Source organism: Lutra lutra, chromosome 3, assembly GCF_902655055.1.
Source record: "Lutra lutra chromosome 3, mLutLut1.2, whole genome shotgun sequence".
In the NCBI taxonomy this organism is placed as follows: Eukaryota; Metazoa; Chordata; class Mammalia; order Carnivora; family Mustelidae; genus Lutra; species Lutra lutra.
Window position 1 is genome coordinate 57,110,270 of NC_062280.1, and position 20,531 is coordinate 57,130,800.

Below are 20,531 nucleotides of genomic sequence, written 5' to 3' on the forward strand. Positions count from 1 at the left end.
GCTAATCATGCTTTGTTGCCACCTGTATTGCCCTGCTTGCTACTAAATTGAAATGCTTTGAAATTGATTTGGTAATAACTATTTAGCGTGTTTCAGATCTGTGTTAATATTCATTTTGCTACATTGCCTGCAATTTAAAAAATCATCCTTAATTATAGAAGCTTTTCTTTTTTTTTAATCATCTCGGGTGAAGGAGGAAAATTTGCCTTTACATATATAATTTGGTGATGTACTTAACGTGGGAAAGAAATCTGTAGCGATGATTCAAGGCAGCAGAATGCCTACTGTACTTGTATTCATTCACACTGTGGTTGGATTCTTCAGGCAGCTGTTCTGGTGGTGTAGCAAGCATTTATTGGCACCTACTGTGTACCAGGAGCAAGTCTATTTGTACTGGTACAGTAAAGCTCAGGTACAATATCTGTTTCAAAACTTGTCCACCTGAGGAACCAGAGTGGGCATCTGTCCTTGGAGACCTGGGCAAGTTGTCAGTTATTGAAAAGCGTTTAAAACATGGCAGTGATTGACACCTCTAGATGGAAGATGTAGGTTGTAGGTGCATAATAATACCAACAACTGATAGTGCCTTGTGCTCTTTTCTGGAAGAGCCCAGAACTCTGCGGAGTCATTGGACAGTGTCTGAAGCTCCAGTGTCTATGCCTTCAGTGTACGGGTCAGACGAGGCTTTACGGAAACACGGCGTTGGGTGTTATTGCTAGGAAACTTCACATCGTACAGACCTACAGGCTTTTCTCTGGAGGCTCTTACCTGCTGTATCAGACTGTGTGTGGGCAGTGTGTGGCTGCCCCTCCAGTTCCCTGTCCCTGCTGACCCTCAAGGGGTTTCCAAAGTCCAGGGCACCGACAAATGCTGCTGTGCGCCATGGCTTGGGTCCCTGGCCTCACCGCATGTCCTAGCAGAGCGGGGCTTGCGCAATGCCAGGAGCACCGAGGCGGAGATGTGCTACTGAGATCTGCCGGCTACAAGCCCAAGCCCGGCGCCCCTGGGCAAGGCCAGAAGGAGAGCCAGGCTCTGTGGTGCTCGACACAGGCCAACTGTGGTCCCCCAGAAGCTGTGGAAGGAGAAGCCAGAAAGTCCCCTGGAGCCAGAGGAAACTCAGGCCACCTCCCCCGGAGTCCTCTCCTGGCAGGGCTGGAGAAGGTAAAAGCTGTCCCTCCAGGTCAGCCGCCTCTCTTCCCTGTGTGGTTCGTTAGCGCGCAGGGGCCCAGGAGGGAGGAGCCCAGACTGGCCTTTCTGTCTGAAGGTTTCGGGCAGGCTGGTTTCATCTCTGCCATCCTTCCCTTCGTCCGTTGGGGAAATCCAAAATACATCACGGCAGCTGGAACCACGTGTAAGATGTTGGGGGCGAGCAAGGGAAGACGTGAATCCTGGCAGGCCAGGAAGACCAGGGGGTCGGGCACGATGCTGCCCTGACTTTTCTCTTGTTTCTTTACCCCGTCTGCTTTAGACTCTCGTTTGTCCTTCCACAGTTGTTAGTGATCTTCATTCTGTCAGGTCAAAGGCGGTCAAAGGACTTTCGTTTTTCATTCCCTTCTCGCATTTCTCCCAGCAACCATTATGTTCTTTTCTTGTTTGATCTTTAATTCATTGGTCCAGTGTTTTAACTTCTAAACGCTGTGTCAACCATTAAACTGAATATAGAAGTTAAAAAATGTTTGTTTTTTCAGTGCTGCTTTATTTTCATTGTATGGGAGAAAAACATTCGTGGGTACCGTGAGATAGGAGGCACTCTACGTACCTGCCCTTGTGTCTGATTTTCTCCACAACCCAGGGAAGGACGAAGGACTCTCTTCATAGAGCCCTGGCTTTGAAAATGGAGAATGCGAGACCGTCCGTGGAGTACCCGAAGAAAATGGCAGTTTCTGGGTTTTTAAGAAAAGTCTCTTCAAAATTCTGGGTGTGTGTGTGTGTGTACTGTAAATTAGGGTACTGCAGGTACATATCTTGTAAATGCATGTATTGGGGTGCCTGATCCTAAGTTTTCTGGTAGTATGGTGTGCTCAGAACCGTGCAGAGCCCCAGGGCATGGCTTCAGGCCTCACGGAGCTTCCGGCGTTGGGGGCTGGTCCGAGTATTCAGCGAGCTGAGATCAGAGCCCCTAGTAGGAAGCACAAATATATTTATGGTAGCCACTGCTATTATTTCCTAAGGCTACTTTATACGTACTCCCTCCCCCTCCCTCCCCCTCCCCCGTCCCCATGGATTTGAAATGCTTACAAATATACATTTAGTAAAATAAGATTTCCCCCCAACTCCAACAAAGGTATGACTTGGGGAAAGGAAGTAAGAGCAAAAGAGCAAGTGAACGAGGGCGGGAGGTGAGGGGGATGGGGAAAGGGAGGTACAGGTTTCCAGTTCAGGAATGAATAAGTCATGGAGATGAAAGACACAGCAGTGGGAATACAAGTCCGTGGGCTTGTAGTGGCGTCGTACGGATGCTGGCTCTACTTGTGAATGGGGCATAGTGTATAGACTTGCTGAATCACTATGTTGTGTATCTGAAACTAAGGTAACATTTGTTTATATTCCAATAAAAAAATACAAGAGAAAAGGTGAAGCGCGGGGGGTGCCCTGGGTGGCTCAGTCATTAAGTGTCTGCCTTCAGCTCAGGTCATGATCCCAGGGTCCTGGGATAGAGCCCCGAATCGGGCTCCCTGCTCAGTGGGGAGCCTGCTCCTCTCCCACTGCCCCTGCCTGTGTTCCTCTCTTGCTGTGTCTCTCTCTGTCAAATAAATAAAATCATTAAAAAAAAAAAAAAAAAAAAGAGAGAGAAGAAAAGATGAAGCTGGGAATGAGGTTTTTTTTTTTTTAAGATTTTATTTATTTATTTGACAGACAGAGATCACAAATAGGCAGAGAGGCAGGCAGAGAGAGAGGAGGAGAAGCAGGCTCCCCACTGAGCAGAGAGCCCGATGAGGGGCTTGATCCCAGCACCCCGGGATCATGACCTGAGCTGAAGGCAGAGGCATTAACCCACTGAGCCACCCAGGCGCCCCAAGGAAGGAGTTTTATTAGACTTTTTCATCTTGCTTATCAGCGGGTAGGAAGTTTGACAATTCCTAGTAGCCAGCGTAAAGAGAAACTCAGGGGCGCCTGGGTGGCTCAGTCAGTTAAGCATCTGCCCTCTGCTCAAGTCATGACCCCAGCGTCCTGGGATGGAGCCCTATATCGGGCTCCCTGCTCTGTGGAGAGTCTGTTTCTCCCTCTGCCAATCTTTCCCCACCCTCAGCTTGTGCTCTTTCTCTCGCTTACTCTCTCTCAAATAAATAGATAAAATCTTAAAAAAAAAAAAAAAAAAAAGAAACTCAAATACATAAGTTGATGTTTGTAAGGTGAAGAAAAAAAGGTACGCATTCCCAGTATTCAGTGTGGAGAGACTTACCCTTCGTGGATCCTCAAAGGGGAAGAAGCCAAAGTTTGAACCCAAGCCCTTTGCACTTTTTACCTCGTAACTTTTCTCCACCTCAAAGGCGGGTGAATTTTGCTCTACTTACATGTATCCATTTGATGTCAAAACCCTTCGTTCCTAAACAATTCTGGACTAACACTGTACTCATTTTAATTTTCTTCTTAGTGTTCCTTTAAACCCATAACTTGGTTTATATCCTGCCAAACTACTTATTGGGCCCTGAACTTACACTGATTTTTAAAAATTCTATTTTAAGTATACATTCAGTGTATGAAAGAGCCTTCAGTGGGCAAAGAAGGGGGTGCAGGAAAGCAGGGAAGGAGAAGGAATGCAGTTTTATTATAGTACTTTATAGAGCAAAACATGTAATGACTGAGCAGGTCTCTCTGTCTCTCCCACCTCCTAGTCAACCGGAAACTTCGTCTGGGCTCCGGTGCACTCATGACTGGCTTCTCTCTACCAGCCCCTGCCTGGGGACTGCTGTTCTTAACAAGGCAGTCTTCATGAACTGCAACATACTTTTTAGTCACAGATACTTAGAGAACTTTGGCTTGTTGAGAGTTATGCAGGGCAAAGGGAGTTTTAATATAGTGCGTGGGCAGGCAAAAAGGCTGGTGTTAGACCTACCAGTAAGTGTGTGTGTGTGTGTGAGAGAGAGAGAGAGAGACAGACAGACAGACAGACAGGGAAGCAAGGTAGAAGGGGAGAGAGATGAGTTTCTCCCAAGTCTGTTCTGAATCTCTAAAGTGGGTTGATGGTTCTCAGCCTGTCTGCCTCTTCTCCAGGACTGTGGTGATCATGTATGTGTCCTGCTGTGTGTTGGACGTGCTTTGGAAGCTGTGTAGCCCTGTGCACCCGTAAGTCTGGTTAAATGTGCCATTTACAACAGAGGAAGAGATTGCGCTTCCTTAAAAGGAGTTTTCAAATGATACAGAGCGTCGGAAGTAGCACACGTAAATCAATGAGCAGGACCAGACTTAAGGTAATACTAAACTGTGGGAAGCAAAGCCTAACCTCAGAGCTCAGAAAACTTGAGATCTGACAAATCACTGATTTAACCAAACGCTGTGTGTTGGGAGAGTGGTGAGTGGTTGAACTGCCATCTGAATGGTGGTGGCCAGTCTTCATTGACAAAAGCTGCCATCTGTACTGATTTATGGAATAAAGTGTTAGAATGTTCCAGTTGTTACTGAACTTGAAAGATGACTGGCGTCTCCAGAAGATGTCAAATGTCACGTCAGTTTTTGAGGTTTGTTTTGTTTTTCTGAAGCCATCATTTTGAAGACGTTGCCATAGTTGTGCATGTGTGTGTTAACTTGGAGGTGACTGGTTAACCTGATGAGGAGTTGGAATTTGGTAGCCAGAAGAAAAATCGGTATTTTTGATTAGCCTGTCCTTTGTTTCAGGAACCAGCTTCCCTTTCTTGGCTATTGTGGAGCTGCCCTATTCAGTGTGTTTCTTGGGTCATACGGGAAACTTGTCAGGTCTTCATCTGCCCCCTTGAGTCTGCATCAGGGCTTAATGGTGCCTGAACTCAGAGGAAAGTACGCTGTGGGCTTCCAGCCGTGTGGGCTGCCTCTGGCACCAGATGGCAGGGCAGAACATCGTGAGGCGGGGTGATCTTAGCAGGAAGGCCTGTGGCTTCGGAGCTGCTCGCCTACCTGCACAGTGCAATGTGTGTCTTTGCTGAACATCACGAGGGCATCTGCGAGAGTCTCCTATTTAGAAATCCTCCTTTTGAAACAGCAGCCCTGTCTCGGACTTGCCTTCCTTCCTGTTTCTGTAGCTGGGTGCCCCCCCCCCACCCAACTGTCCTCCTTAGTACCTGGGCATGTGTAGTGGGAGCAGAACCTTCAGCTCGTCCCTGTGGTCTGGGACTGCTGACCAGGCCGTCCCCGTTCCGGAACGCTGCTTCTGCTTCTGCGACTGTAGCAAGCAGTAGGGAAGTCCCAGTTCCTGTTCCCACTGCCCGAGGTCTGACCCAAGGTTCCCATTCTTGGGGCTGGGACCCTGCAGTGCATGGCACTGAGGGAAAGTGAATGCGGAGAAACATCACTTCGATTTTCTGTGTGTTTTTCCCTTAACAGTATGTGCTCCCAGATAAAACCGCCACAAAAGAAAACCAAACAAATCATCCTCATTCTGACACTTTTCCTGTAACTTAGATGTTGGCATAGCCTGGGAACCTAACTAATTAGGTCTGTGAATGAATGAAAAGCATTCTGAGTCCCCAACACCGGACTTATAAAGAAAGGATTTTCTTTAAAGAAAGCACTTATAAAGAAAGAAAAGCATTCTGAGTCCCCAACACCGGACTCCCCAAATGAATGAAAAGCATTCTGAGTCCCCAACACCGGACTCCCCAAATGAATGAAAAGCATTCTGAGTCCCCAACACCGGACTTATAAAGAAAGGCTTGTAACAGTCACAGTCACAACTTATTAAGGAGGTTACCCTCAATCGTTATTAATAAGCAATGATCTCATTAATAAATTAGACTATCGGGCGCCTGGGTGGCTCAGTGGGTTAAGCCGCTGCCTTCGGCTCAGGTCATGATCTCACGGTCCTGGGATCGAGGCCCGCATCGGGCTCTCTGCTCGGCGGGGAGCCTGCTTCCCTCTCTCTCTCTCTCTGCCTGCCTCTCCATCTACTTGTGATCTCTCTCTGTCAAATAAATAAAAATCTTAAAAAAAAAAAAATAAATTAGACTATTACTGTGAAGCATTAGCACCGTCCCTGACGTGTAGTAACCTTAAGTAGATGTCAGTGGCTGCTGGCACCACCACCGCCAGCATGTTCAGGGTGGAAAGAGTCATTCTTGCTATACTTACGCTCATAGGAATGGTCCACTGAATAAAAAAACACACAAGACTCTGATTCCAGAGAGATGGAGAAGTTAGTTTTAATACTGTTGATAGGACACTTGGAAATGTTGGGAGTAATGGCAGACACCGGTGATGGGCCCATCCCAGATCCACTCAGCTTTTGGCTGGAGACAGAATATCAATATCACCTGAATACATAACAATGAGATTAATTAAGTGTAGTGTCTCTGACCACGGTTGGAAGAGAAGTGTGTTCGTTTGCTTATTTATTGACTATGCAAATGTTTATTGAGCGCTTAGTATGTGCCAGGTGCTGTGCTGCTCAGAAAAGGGAGCTGTTGGCTGGAGGGAGATAGTCTGAGGCTTTAGCACGCAGGAAGGATTTTTGAAGAGGGAGACAAGCAGTGGATAAGGAGTCCAGACTGGAGCCGCAGGAGGAACTGTGACAGAAGTCCTGCAGTCACAGCGAGGAAATGGTTTTGTCTTTACTGCTAAACCTTTAAAGAGCATCATAAAAATAAACAAAACGAAACTCAGACCCTTTGATTCCGGAGAACAGGCTGTTGGAGCTGACTCACCAGCCTGCTGCTAGTGTGTCATCAGGTCACGTTGATGAAGTTGCTTAATCCAGGTGGCCGATCCATACACTTAATCCAGTGTTCTCCATACATTCTGGCCGCATCCCATTGGCTGTCTTTGTTAAGGGTCTGGGCTGTGGGGATCCCAGCAGGGAACACAAAGGGATCAGAGGACATGGCCCTTGTTCTCAAGGACACAAGCCAGTGTTGGGTCCATGGTAACCTGGGCTTGCAAGGGGCTCAGGTGTTTAAGTTGGAAGTGGCTGTCTGTAGAAGCCACGCAGGGCGGGTATTGCTGTCTTCTTGCTTCACGTTCCTCTTATGCCAAGAAGGTTTTCCATACTGGTTTCCTTTCTTAGAGGCTAAGTTATAATTCTGCAGTCCAGCATCCCTTGCCATGCTTGTTTTGTGTGTGCTGGGATGTCTTCCACTCCGTGCTGTTAAAGGAATAAAGTCACTCTTCTCTGGTTGATCGCGAACAGCTGTTATGAAGTTTAAATCTGAGGATCAAATTCTCTGCTTGACTTTATAATTTTTGTTTTTATATATTTTTTTAATAGATTTCTCCTCCATCTTTTCTGCATTAACCATTGTTATCGCCTTGTCCCCTAATTTGGGAAAAGATATTTATAGGTTCAGAGGAATTTAATGAGATATGAATTTTGTGAGCAGTTTATCTTTGTTAAAAAGACGGATACATCATCTCTAAATTACATGGATTTACTGTTAACTCTTGGATACTTTTGGACAGCTTTTTCATTTTCTTACCAGCTTTTCCCCCTCCCCTGTAGAATGCCTTAGTTTATTTTCCTTGATAAGCAACATTCCTCTAATTTACCAAAATATACTGTTTGAAACATACTTTGATAAAAATCTGCATGGACCAGAAAAGTTTCCATTGATCACGGGGAGGGCAGTGTGCTTATGTTAACTCTGAACAGCCCCAGCTCAGCCTGGCCTCCTTCAAAGTATTTTGGTCTCTCATTTCAGCCACCATTACAAGTTCATCCGAAAATGATGACCGGAGTGGCTCCAGTTTGGAATGGAATAAGGACGGAAGCCTAAGGTTAGGGGTACAGAAAGGAGTCCTTCATGATCGCAGGGCAGATAATTGCTCCCCAGTGGCAGAAGAGGAGCCCCCTGGGTCAGCGGAGAGCGTGCTGCCTGACACTGAAGCCTCAGTTGGAGATGGTCCGGTCCCTTATTCTCAGAGCTCCAACTCGCTAGTAATGCCACGGCCCAACTCAGTTGCAGGTAAGGCCATGCCTCTCTCCAGGAGGGTTTTCTCTCTGGGTCCGAGGTGCCCCATGTTCACTGTCTCTACTTGGGGATCGCATCCGGACACAAGCCAGCTTTGTGATCGTGGATTGGGCACTTACCTCGTCTAGGCCTCAGTTTACCCATCTGTAACAATGATAAGACTGTCCTTCATGGTCTTTAAGTGATCCTTCCACTCTGGAATTCTGTAAAACTAATATTTAGAATCTTCTGTTCTTTTGTGTACAAAAGAAGAAAGTGCCAAAAACTTTGTCCTTGTTTTCGATATTTTAAGCTTGAGTAAATTCATAACTTTCTACTACATCTTGGTAAACACGAATCCTTATTTAGAATTAGTTTGTTAATATCAGCTCCAGGAATTTCTGATCCAGCTTTCAAACTTACTTTTCTATAATTGAGGCGCATCCTAGAGATGGGAGGTCTGCTCTCTGTATCGTTCAGTTACAAGGGAGCTCACAGCTTAAAACCTATGCGGTGCAAGTGAGCCTTCTCGATCGAGCGCATGCAGGCAGGCAAGGCAGGTGCCCCTCAGTGGGATGGGGCAGCTGGAGCGAGATGAGGACCCCAAAAGGGGCGACTATTCCCGGTTGATAGTGAGTGGTCACCAAGCAGGGAGAGCAGTGGGGTGGGCGAAGAAAAGAACCCTGGTTCTGAGCTGTGCTGACGGCTTTTATGGTCCTGAGTTTCTGAACTCTGTGCTCCTGGGTTGAGTTTAGAAGATGACCTTGTTTCAGCCCTTCTTTTTCTCCAACCTAGCACTTAAACTTCTCTACTAACACAAAGACCCAGGTTCTTTCTCCCTACATCAAAGAATTTTTTTTTTACACTGCTTCGTGGGGAGATGGCAGGTCAGTCTGGTTGTTGTGGGGCATTTTTTTTTCCCCCCAGTGGAACTCTGAAGCAGCTGATACATAAATGGCCCTAATGGAAAAGTCTGGAGAGGCAGCTCTAATTCACTTTCAAAGGATGTAAATGGCCTTGTTCCAGAAGAGGGATTTGGCATGTCTGCCAGAGAGAAGTTCTGGGGAGCGTTATTTATATTCAGTGATGGCTCTTCCAAAAGCTTTTATGCCCTCCTACCACTTCCCCACTCCCAACTGTACAGTATGACACACCCAAGGCATTTTATACCGCGACTACCTCGTTAGGATGAATGGTTCGTATGTATGATCCCAGAACTTGATAGTTTTATTGACTTCAACAAAATAGCAAACTTGTATTCAATTTAGCCAAGCTGGTTTAAAATTAGTAAGCACATTGCTAGTGTTGAAAGCCCCCCATGTGGGGTGATGTTTCTGCCTGATGTTCTTTCATGTGGCCTGCCATGTGTGGCGACAATGGGTCGGAGCTGAGCCTTTCCAGGACAATGCCCTGATTATAGAGCAGGACTTTCAGATTTCTGCTGTGCTCATTCATTAGTGTCGATGTGCGCATTGGAGCTAGACCTCCTGTGGAATGGGAGGATTTTACCTCCAGGTTTGAGCTGTGTCTGCCTGGCCTAATGGGTTGGCTCACTTCTTCTGTGTTGCAAGTTTTATCAGCTAAAAGCTTATTTTGGAAACAAGCGAATTCCTTACCTCATGGTATCTGTCACAAGCTAGGAGTCTGGGAGAGCCTTCACGGCCGCCTTCCTTCCCCCTCAAGCCAAACCTCAGTCAGAAGTCATGGCAAGATTTTTCCACATATCGTTGAAAAGAGTAAAAGATTCAGGTTGTGTAGACTGTGTGTAGCACTTTTTCTAGTGATGAGGCGGCCAGCTGCTACAGAGGGGGCAGTAGGCAACCCTCAGTGTTGGAAGGATTAAAATAATATGTCCAAGACCATTATTGCAATCCCTTGGAAGTATTTGCATGTGAAGAGCCACATAAACACAAATAAATTGGCATTTGGGGAACATCAAACGATTAAATTGGGCTAATGAGAGCAGAGTAAGGACTGGCAGGTGAAGGAACGGGGATGCCAAGCCTCTGTCCACAGCTGCCCTGGGGGTTCTGGCCTCCCCTGGGGGGTGAGAGTATGGAAACAGGTTCCTGAGGTTGCCAGCCTTTGCTATCAGTGAGCCTGTTACCAAGAACTGTGGTTACCTCTTCACTGTTGTGTCTAGTACAATAAAATTCTTATGTCAGAGACTATAAAAATAAGTTGGCTGGGTTTGGGGATTCACTGTAGAAAGACTTTCTTTGTAAAGGTATTTGTTGGAGTGGAATTGGTTTCAAATGCTACATTCAGATTATTACTTTATGCCACATCAAATGTGCGGCATGGACACCTCATTCCTTTGTTAGAAAACAGAAGAGAAGGCTTTAAAGTGATATCTTAGATAATCTAGAAGTTGGGTGATTAGGTTCTGTTGTTTTTGACTAAGTTCTTTCTTCTTTTGAAATGCTTTCTAAGTGGATCATAGACACAGTATTTAGTTTTCCAAGAAACCAACAAACAGAATTACCAGCCAGTTTTCATGAAATTGCCTAGACTTTATGGCATTTACATTTAATATGTTAGGACATGGTGTTTCAACAGGTGTTTCTTTTTGCTCAGTTTAGGGAAGTTTCCTTCTGCTTCTCCCTCCACCCTACCCACCACCTAAAAAACTCTCCCCTTCTTAGCATCCGGAAATGTCTTTCTCATTGAGATGTTAGATGCAGTGTGCGTGTGTGTATGTGTGCAGTGAGTGTGTAAATTAACGGTAGGTTTACTAGCAGCAGGCTTATTGCAGCATAAAATTATTGCTTTTTTTTTTTTTCTTGACCCTGAGTCCAGCTGAGACTTTGAAAACATTTATTATTAAATACCGGAAGTGAGTCTCCGTGTCTGAGAACCTACTGTACGCATGTGTGGGAAGGCAGGCTGTGGTCCTAGTAGCCTGCTCTGCCAGGGGAGCGCACCAGGGGCCCAGCAGGTGGCTGGAGCTCCGCTGTCCGACTTGTCTCTCTCAGTGGCTTTGACAACAGCTTAGGAAGCAGAGGCGGCCCGCAGCTCCTGGCTGGCAGCACCCCCTCCGAGCTACTCCATTTCACTGCATCTTAATCATGCTTGAAACAGAGAATCAGGAAGGCTGCAGAGTGGGTGAGGCCACTTTGTTGCATACTTGGGAGCCAGAGATGTAGTGACTGGAAATCTCAAAACAGGGCTGTTTTCAGCCTCACCATCTCCTGTATCTGGGTCCAGCTGGGGCTCCATCGAGATCCTCTCTTTTCAAAGCCTTTATAGAGTCTCGTGTTCTTAATCCTTCCAGTTGTCACGAAATTATGAACTGAATGTTGTGTTCTGAGGGGTCAACAGAAGAAGGAAAATGGGAAACCCTTGGGAGGCTCCAGGTGTCCTTGAGTTGCCCAGAGCTGAAGTGGCAGGTCAGATCGTCGTGGCTGTGCTGGCTCCGAACTGCACTTGGCTTATAGGTTACAGCGGTGGCTGCTCCTTCTCCCTTAGCCGCCGGCATGCAGGCACCTTCACTGTAAGATGTGTTGAGGAGAGGGGCATTTGCAAAGGCCTGGGTCAGAGTCCCAGGTCTCAGGCAGCAGCCCAGAAATATATGTTCCAGGCGGTGTAAGTGTCAGGAGCCAGGGTGAGGGTCTAGTGGCCCACCGGGGAATTTCACACACCTAGTTGTAAAGGACCCAGAGGGAAGCTAGAGGCTGCCTTTGGATTCCCAGAAATTGGGTCCATTTAGAAGTCCTGCCTAAGGAATTAGTTGAATCTTTCTCATGGGAGAGATTTCTGCGGGGGTATTGACATAAGTTAAATGAACTGTGGCTATTCACCGGAAGGATACTGGAACATTAAGTATACGCTGTTGTGAAGTCAAGGCATCAGATGTCTCTCCTGGTACTGGGCATGTGGTGGATTGCCGTCTGGGGAATGCGGCAAGGGGGGACATGCCACCACAGAGCCAAAGCTTGGAGCCACGCAGGTCTTGTTGAATGAAGGAGTCAAGGTGGGGCGTGGGGGTTGTTAACAGTGAGGAGGAAAAGGATGAAAGCCAGCAGGGGAAATAGGACCCAGACTGAGCAGGTGGTGCCGGCCAGTGGCTGGATGCTCTGAGCCAGAAGGTTTTCAGCAGAGAGATGGCCCAACTTGACTTCTCGCCCTCAAACCTGGTCCCGCCGATGATTGCACCAGTCCCTGGAAGCCTTCGCCCTTGGAGGTCAACTCCTGCTCCCCACTTATTTACTCTCAAATGATGCCTATGCTTATGTCCCAGAAGAGAACTATAGGTCTTGGGTCAGCGGTACCTTATGTTGGGCCACTTAACCCACAAACAAATTAGGTTAATTTTATTGAGAATTCTCTCATTGTGGCCTGGGTTGTATCTGCAAATAAGAGGAGGTTTTCTTATTATTATTTTTTTTTCTTTTTGGGCAAATACATGTATCATGTATTTGTTGTTAAGATTTGCTAAGAATTAGCAACACTATTTTGTATTGATTGTTTTTATAATCCAACTGGTATGTATGCTCAAGCAGATTTTAATGCATTTTAATGGGTACCTGTGTGCCCTGAGTCTTACTCATTTGATCAGTGGTAAATATTACTTCCTTTTAGAATTAAAAAAAATACATACCTATAGTATAGTATATAATTTACACATAAAAATCTAAAGTTTGGGAATATGTTTATTTCCGATGAAATCCACATGGCTCCTTTCCAGCCGGGAGCTGACGTTTCGTGTTCAAGCTCTGTGGGATTGAACTGCAGACTCTGCTCATTTAATTAACAAGGCTGGAATCCAGCAACCCCGGAAGGCTCTCCGGAGCTGCGGAGAAGTCCGAGAAGTCTCTAGCACCGAGCTGTGTGTTTGCTGTAGTACTGCAGCCTCACTGAGTGACGCTTGAAGGTCAGGTTCCTTCGTAAACATTTTTGGCGAAGTCTGCTCTTCCCAGGAATGATGGAGAATTCCGGCAACCTTAGCACCACAACGTTAAGAATGAGGAACACTTGGTGTTTATCGTTTTTCAGTTAACCTCCCTGCCAGAGAAAATAAGCTGGCACGGGCAAACAAAACCGAATTACCTTGAAGTCATTTTTTTTTTTAAAGATTTTATTTATTTATTTATTTGACAGACAGAGATCACAAGCAGGCAGAGAGGCAGGCAGAGAGAGAGGAGGAAGCAGGCTTCCTGCTGAGCAGAGAGCCCGATGCAGGGCTCGATCCCAGGACCCTGGGACCATGACCTGAGCCGAAGGCAGCGGCTTAACCCACTGAGCCACCCAGGCGCCCCACCTTGAAGTCATTTTTGTTGAAAGCCTGAACACAGTTGCTTAGTGCTAAGTGATTTATGATTGATAGTAGTTTGGGTATGATACTAAAATCGACTTTGAAAAAACTAAACTTGAGTTTACTATTTCAGCGACAAGCTCCACCAAGTTGGAAGATCTGAGTTATTTAGACGGGCAGAGAAATGCCCCTCTTCGAACGTCCATTAGATTGCCGTGGCACAGTACAGCCGGAGGTAGGGCACAGGAAGTTAAAGGTACTTACCTTTGTTTCTGCTGGGACAGTGGATATCGTGAATGTGTTCACCCAACACTGAGGATCTGTGATGACCAGCGTTTAAGTCAGCTCATTTAGAAACATGACATGTGCGTGCTGAAAGTGGGTCTGTTAGGTGTGCCGGGAGGCCCTCTGTAACGGTTCGGGGCTTCTTCCTTAGAAATCTGTGACCAACTCATTTCTGCAGTTGAATAATAATTCTGCAATATGTTATTTTGAAGTGAGGGGTAATTTAACACACACTGGATAACACTCCCTTGTCACCAACAGAAAATCAGCTTTGTTTCAGGTCCATGAGCCATTGGCCACCTCCTGTAATTCACAGTCGGGTGGTCCGCAGCCTCACCAAGGGGGCCTCCTGTCATCACGGCCCGATGAGAGCTGGGGCCCTGTCTCCAGGCAGACGCCTTTCCCTTTGCCTCCTATGGTAGTGGAAGAGACCTGTCTTAGATACTGTTTCACACAAACTAATGAGACCTGGTTTGGCCGCCTGCATCGCTTTCTCTAATCCTCTGTGCGTCTGTCCTGAGTCGTGAGGACAGAACTATCCGGTCATTTTAATAGGACCCTTTGTAAAACCCACAGGGGATTATAAATGAGATATGACAGAAGTATTAATAGAACCAGATTGAAAACACTTACAGATCCCTGGTGGCTTACAATTAAAGGCTATATAGTACTAAGTATAACATACGAGCAATGCTAACTTGAGTTTTTAAGTGTATAAAATGATGGCATTCTTCTAAAATAATTATCTCTTTTTCCCCCCCAAGCACGATTTGCTCCCTACAAGCCACAGGACATTTTGTTGAAACCCCTGTTGTTTGAAGTACCAAGCATAACAACGGACTCTGTGTTTGTGGGAAGGGATTGGCTCTTTCACCAGATAGAAGAAAACTTGAGGAACACAGAACTGACAGAAAATAGAGGCGCCGTGGTTGTTGGAAACGTGGGCTTTGGGAAGACAGCCATCATTTCTAAGCTGGTGGCACTTAGCTGCCACGGAAGCCGCATGAGGCAGATTGCTTCCAGCAGCCCCGGTTCACCGCCTAAAAGTATGTGCGTGTTTAATGCGGTTAGTAGATGATGGGGTGTAAGGCAGAGGGAGGGCGTGGCTTGGATAGGCATCCCTTCTCCATTCTCCCCACGTCCTTCCAGCTGCCGGTTCAGATCTGCCGGCACATGTGGGAGGGAGAACCATTTGAACGCCCACCCCCTCCCTCCCTCCCTCCCTCCCCTGGGGTAAGGCCAGCCTTCCCTGGTCTTCTCCCTGTAGGGCCTGTCTCCCTCTTTATGTGGGCAGTGAGGCCCAAGTGATTGGGTGTCCTGGGGAGTTTGGGTCCTAAAACCAGGCTGTGGAAGCAGCCAGGAGGAGTCTGTGCATAGTTCTCTTGTTCCCTGTTCTCTACAGCCTATGCCCTCTCTGCTGGATTTACCAAAGGCTTAAAAACTAAATATGGGATATAGTAGTTAAATACCTGACTAGTCCTGTCTTATGTAAAATAAGCCTATTAAAAGAAGGTGTCTCTAACATGGTACATAGGAATGAGTGAACTGTGAAAGAGTATGATGTAGCTTTTTTTTTTTTTTAAGATTTCGCTTATTTATTTATTTATTTTTTAAAGATTTTATTTATTTATTTGACAGATGGAGATCACAAGTAGGCAGAGAGGCAGGCAGAGAGAGAGAGGAGGAAGCAGGCTCCCTGCTGATCAGAGAGCCCGATGTGGGGCTTGATCCCAGGACCCTGGGACCATGACCTGAGCTGAAGGCAGAGGCTTTAAACCACTGAGCCACCCAGGTGCCCCGTCGCTTATTTATTTGACACACAGAGATCACAGGTAGGCAGAGAGGCAGGCAGAGAGAGAGGGGAAAGCAGGCTCCCTGCTGAGCAGAGAGCCTGACCACGGGGCTCGATCCCATTACCCTGGGATCATGAGCCGAGCTGAAGGCAGAGGCTTAACCTACTGAGCCACCCAGGTGCCCCAAGTATGATTTTTTTTTAAAAGCAAAAGGAATTTAATAAAAGAAACCAGAAACAGCAGTTCTCCCAGGAATGCATCTGGGTGGATGGGAGGCAAGACTGAGAGGGATGCTTGTGTCCTCCTTTGAACCTTTGCATTTGGGACCGTGTTTACTCATTACCTGTTAAAATACTCTCTGCCTTTAATCAAGAAATATGTTCAGGGTCTCACCATGGCCCTGTTCTGATGTTGTAATATTGAGCTCCGTCTCTTTCTCTGCAGCTTTGGATTCCTCCCAGGATCTTCCTGTCACCCCACTGCTCTCACCGAGTTCTTCTGCAGGTGTTACTGACACAGCTAGAACACCCCCTGGGTCTGCGCCTGATGCTCCTGAGAACCAGAGACCGAGAGAGGATGCCGTGAAGTACCTCGCCTCGAAGGTAATCTCCTGTCCTGGGGGAGCCTTCCGGAGAGAGGAGTCGGGGGAGAGAGAGGGATTTGTTAGTTTGGCTTCTGAGAAAGGAATTTAAGGAGGGATCTTAAAACAGATGTAATTGCGTATAATAATGCAAAAATGGAGCTCTTGATAAAATAGCGATAGAGTACCCCAGGTAAGAGGTCTTAATGACAGGACAGGCAGACAGTTGGTGGTTTCTGATTTGGGTCCTTTGAACTCTGCTGCTGTTGAATTTCTCCACCGTGTCAGGTGTGGGGAGGGGGCCGAGGATTTGAGCCAGGCTGCCCAGCCCTCCGGTCTGGGAAAAGCAGCAGCTAGGACTTTCGGCAGGGCTCTCCTCGTCGCCAGCATTACCTGGTCTGGGGAAGCCGCAGATGAGCTTCCCAAGGAGATGCTGCTTTTTGTCGAAGCAGAAACATGCTGACTAGGGCACTTCCCACTGTTGAATACATCAGGATTATTCGGCATTGATTTAAGCCAGGGCAGGCTTCAGGTTTTATGAATGAGTTTTATTCCTTTGTTTTCCGTACGGAGTCAGGTGTACCGATCTTAGTGCTAATCAAGATGGATTTGTGGCTGCAATTAAAAGTCTGCCCAGAAGTTGGCAAAGCGTGTGAATCAAAGAATGGCTGAACCAGTTAAGCTAAATCATGACTTCGTGCTGGCGAATAGAGGAGACATGTTTCGAGACCGTGGTGGACGGGAACACTGCGTCTGTTGGGGTTTGGGAGGAAGTATGTGATGGGGGGAAGGGGACACTGATGGCCGTGCTTCTTGCCTAGGTCGTGGCCTACCACTACTGCCAAGCCGACAACACATACACGTGCCTGGTGCCCGAGTTCGTGCACAGTATCGCAGCCCTGCTCTGCCGGTCCCAGCAGCTGGCTGCCTACAGGGACCTCCTGATAAAGGAGCCCCAGCTCCAGAGTGTGCTGAGCCTCAGGTCCTGCGTGCAGGACCCTGTGGCCGCCTTCAGGAGGGGGGTGCTGGAACCACTCACCAGCCTAAGAAACGGTACCTCGGAGCAGCCTCTTTCTCTCTCTCTCTCTCTCTCTCTCTCTCTGTCTCCTCTCTCATTAGGAAGCCGGAGCCCCCAGGATTGTTCTCCAAAGGTCTTGGTTGGGAGTGAGGGTGGGCACCTGGGGAGGATGTGGGTGCATCTGTGTACAGCTCCTTCTCTTCCCCAGAACCACCTCCCCAAAGCCCTTCCATGCTTCTTGAATGGTGTTGTTGCAAAGGAACACCTCTAATAAAGAATTACCTCCACAGTTGAATATTCATTTCCAAAGTAGCTAATTTGTAACCACAGGTTATTTAGAGGACTTATGCCCTGGAAACTCTTGCCTGCATATTTCATATCCCTTCCTACCTCGCAGGGGAATAAGTTGTTCAACTGAGCAACTTGCCAGTATATGTTTTTTTTTTTTTTTTTTTTTGATATTAATATCTCCCTTCCTTCTTTTTTCAGCATATGTTTTTTTCAGCGCCTCGGTTCAGTTGAGTTGAACCTAAAGGCTTTTCTAGAAGTGTTCATTTGATTCCTTCCTTCCTTCCTCCCTCCCTCCCCCTCTTTCTTTTTTCTTCCTTCCTTCTTTCCTTCCCCTCCCTTTCTCTCTCCATTTGTTCTTTCTTTCTTTCTTTCTTTCTTTCTTTCTTTCTTTCGTCCTTGAAATATCCAGCAAGGTAGGAGATGTCAGTGCTCTTCTGGGTTTCTGCATTTCTTATCCTTTCTCCTCCTTGTCCCTCACCTGTGGGTGAGTTTACCTGCCTGCATTAACACTTCTGCGAGAGAAAAGGGGATTGAAACAGATCTGTCATCACTTCTCCTCATTTTCATGGGCAGAAAGTTGGTGCTAATAAATGGGAAACTAGATGGAGGCTTATGGGAAAGAGCCCTGTTTTAGAAGTCTATAAAAGAGAGGTTCTCACTATGGGCTGCCTGTGTGCCTTGGGCCAGGTGCTTTGCCTTTGAGGGTCTGTTTTTATTCCCTGACATCCACTGAGAGGATTCTGTGGGGAGGACCTGGAGTCTTCTCCAGAGTTAATCTCCATGTGTGCTAGTTATCTTTGCCATAGCTCACCCCAGTGACAGGAGTTTATGAAAAGCTAACGGTATCATATATGCAGGTGAGATTCTGCCAATGGGTGTAACGCAATGTGTTTCTGAACACTGTTTATAAGATTTTTCTCTTGGCTGTGTGCTCTGGTTTTAACTATAAATTTAATAGAAGTAGGCTTCTGGGAAAACCAGTTCTTTTTTTTTTTTAATCATTTTTAAAATTTTATTTTCAGCATAACAGTATTCATTGTTTTTGTACCACACCCAGTGCTCCATGCAGTCCGTGCCCTCTCTAATACCCACCACCTGGTTTCCCCAACCTCCCACCCCCCCACCTCTTCAAACCCTTCAGATTGTTTTTCAGAGTCCATAGTCTCTCATTGTTCACCTCCCCTTCCAATTTCCTCCAACTGCCTTCTCCTAACTCCCCATGTCCTCCATGCTATTTGTTAGGCTCCACAAATAAGTGAAACCATATGATAATTGACTCTCTCTGCTTGACTTATTTCACTCAGCATAATCTCTTCCAGTCCCGTCCATGTTGCTACAAAAGTTGGGTATTCATCCTTTCTGATGGAGGCATAATACCCCATAGTGTATATGGACCACATCTTCCTTATCCATTCGTCCGTTGAAGGGCATCTTGGTTCTTTCCACAGTTTGGCGACTGTGGCCATTGCTGCTATAAACATTGGGGTACAGATGGCCCTTCTTTTCACTACATCTGTATCTTTGGGGTAAATACCCAGTAGTGCAATGGCAGGGTCATAGGGAAGTTCTATTTTTAATTTCTTGAGGAATCTCCATACTGTTCTCCAAAGAGGCTGCACCAACTTGCATTCCCACCAACAGTGTAAGAGGGTTCCCCTTTCTCCACATCCCCTCCAACACTTGTTGTTTCCTGTCTTGCTAATTTTGGCCATTCTAACTGGTGTAAGGTGATATCTCAATGTAAAACCAGTTCTTCTGTGATATGTAAGCTTTTTTTCTTCACACTTTAAAATGTGCATTAAAATACACTGGGTGATGCCATTTTATAGAAAGGTATAATTTCTTAATTAAAAAAAAATTATTTTATCCTTTAGAGCAGAAAATTCCTGAAGAAGAATACATTATTTTGATAGATGGCTTAAACGAGGCTGAGTTTCATAAGCCTGACTATGGAGATACGCTTTCTTCATTTATTACCAAAATTATTTCTAAATTTCCTGCCTGGCTGAAGTTGATTGTGACTGTAAGAGCAAATTTTCAGGTAAGAAAGAAGTCTCAGATCTCTTTCCAAGACCCCATACCTAAATTTTATGGTGTGATTAACAACATTAACTATTATAAAGCATGTAGCTGCTGAGTTGAAAACTGTATTAGGACTTTGAAATATTTAGTCCACAGAGCCCCAAATGGGTGAAACCAGAACCTTTTTAACTATCTGAGGCACATGAATCAGGGTGTCAGGAAAGTCTCCTCTTAGCATGGCACTGTCCCTCCATTTCCAAAATGCAAGTCTCAGCTCTGCTGCTAATTAATTTGTGTGAGGTAGCAGTGGGACTTTGTGTTTGTTTTTTTGTTTTTGTTTTTTGAAGAGAGAAAGGAAAGAGTTTTTTTTGTTTTTTTTTTTTTAAGATTTTATTTATTTATTTGACAGAGAGAGATCACAAGCAGGCAGAGAGGCAGGCAGAGAGAGAGGAGGAAGCAGGCTCCCCACTGAGCAGAGAGCCCGATGTGGGGCTCGATCCCAGGACCCTGAGATCATGACCTGAGCTGAAGGCAGAGGCTTAACCCACTGAGCCACCCAGGCGCCCCAGGAAAGAGTTTTAAGACCTAAAAAAGGTCCGTTTTTTTCATACAACTTAAGCATGAACTACCTCATGCAGCCAGATAGAGTGTTGTTTTTTTTTTTTTTAAATTCTCTTCCCCATCTTTCCCCTCATGCGAACCCTAAATTACATCTTAAAAACCTTTGACTCCTTCCCTCTACCCCTGTCCTTTTTTAGTAAAGACATTACTCTTAGATTTTGATTTTTGCCTTTTATGATGATGTCTATTTAAAAATAGCATTTGGGTTCTTTCTTTCCTCATTAGAAGTGGCATTAGGCCTCAGTCAAGCCTGATGTTTGTTTCTCTGGCCATTTGATTCATACCCTTTACAGTCATTTATCACACAGGAAGCAGAATTTGGCAATTGATAGAGCACAGGAACAGAGTCCCGTATTTTCTGTACTAGCTGTGTAAGTTCTGACAGGTCCGTTAGCATCTTTGTAAAATGGGAGTGCTTCAACTCAGCCTGCCCGCTGCAATTACTACATTCAGTGAGGACATGGAGTTAATTCTTCGGAGATGATAGTGGGAAGTTTAAAGAAAAAACCGAAACCGTCTCTGCTGTGAGGTGGCAGGATAGTGCTGATCTTTGGGGGTGGGGTTGGGGTGGGAGGGGATATGGGGCTTCGGGAGC

At 46.1% G+C, this 20,531-nt stretch overlaps 1 protein-coding gene across 11 annotated transcripts in view; it reads left to right on the plus strand.

Annotated features, from left to right (window-relative positions):
* TANC1 (tetratricopeptide repeat, ankyrin repeat and coiled-coil containing 1) overlaps positions 1–20,531 on the plus strand; it is a 238,633-nt gene that overhangs the window by 167,574 nt on the left and 50,528 nt on the right. For 5 of the 11 annotated variants that reach the window (XM_047721852.1, XM_047721854.1, XM_047721857.1 and 2 more), the window contains 6 exons: positions 7,824–8,087; positions 13,460–13,582; positions 14,376–14,657; positions 15,849–16,006; positions 16,806–17,037; positions 19,168–19,334. In XM_047721852.1, the coding sequence (XP_047577808.1) occupies positions 7,824–8,087; positions 13,460–13,582; positions 14,376–14,657; positions 15,849–16,006; positions 16,806–17,037; positions 19,168–19,334 (1,226 nt within the window). Of the gene's footprint in view, positions 1–867; positions 1,112–7,823; positions 8,088–13,459; positions 13,583–14,375; positions 14,658–15,848; positions 16,007–16,805; positions 17,038–19,167; positions 19,335–20,531 lie in introns of those variants that run through there. The other 6 variants (XM_047721855.1, XM_047721856.1, XM_047721858.1 and 3 more) reach the window with 4 other exon arrangements.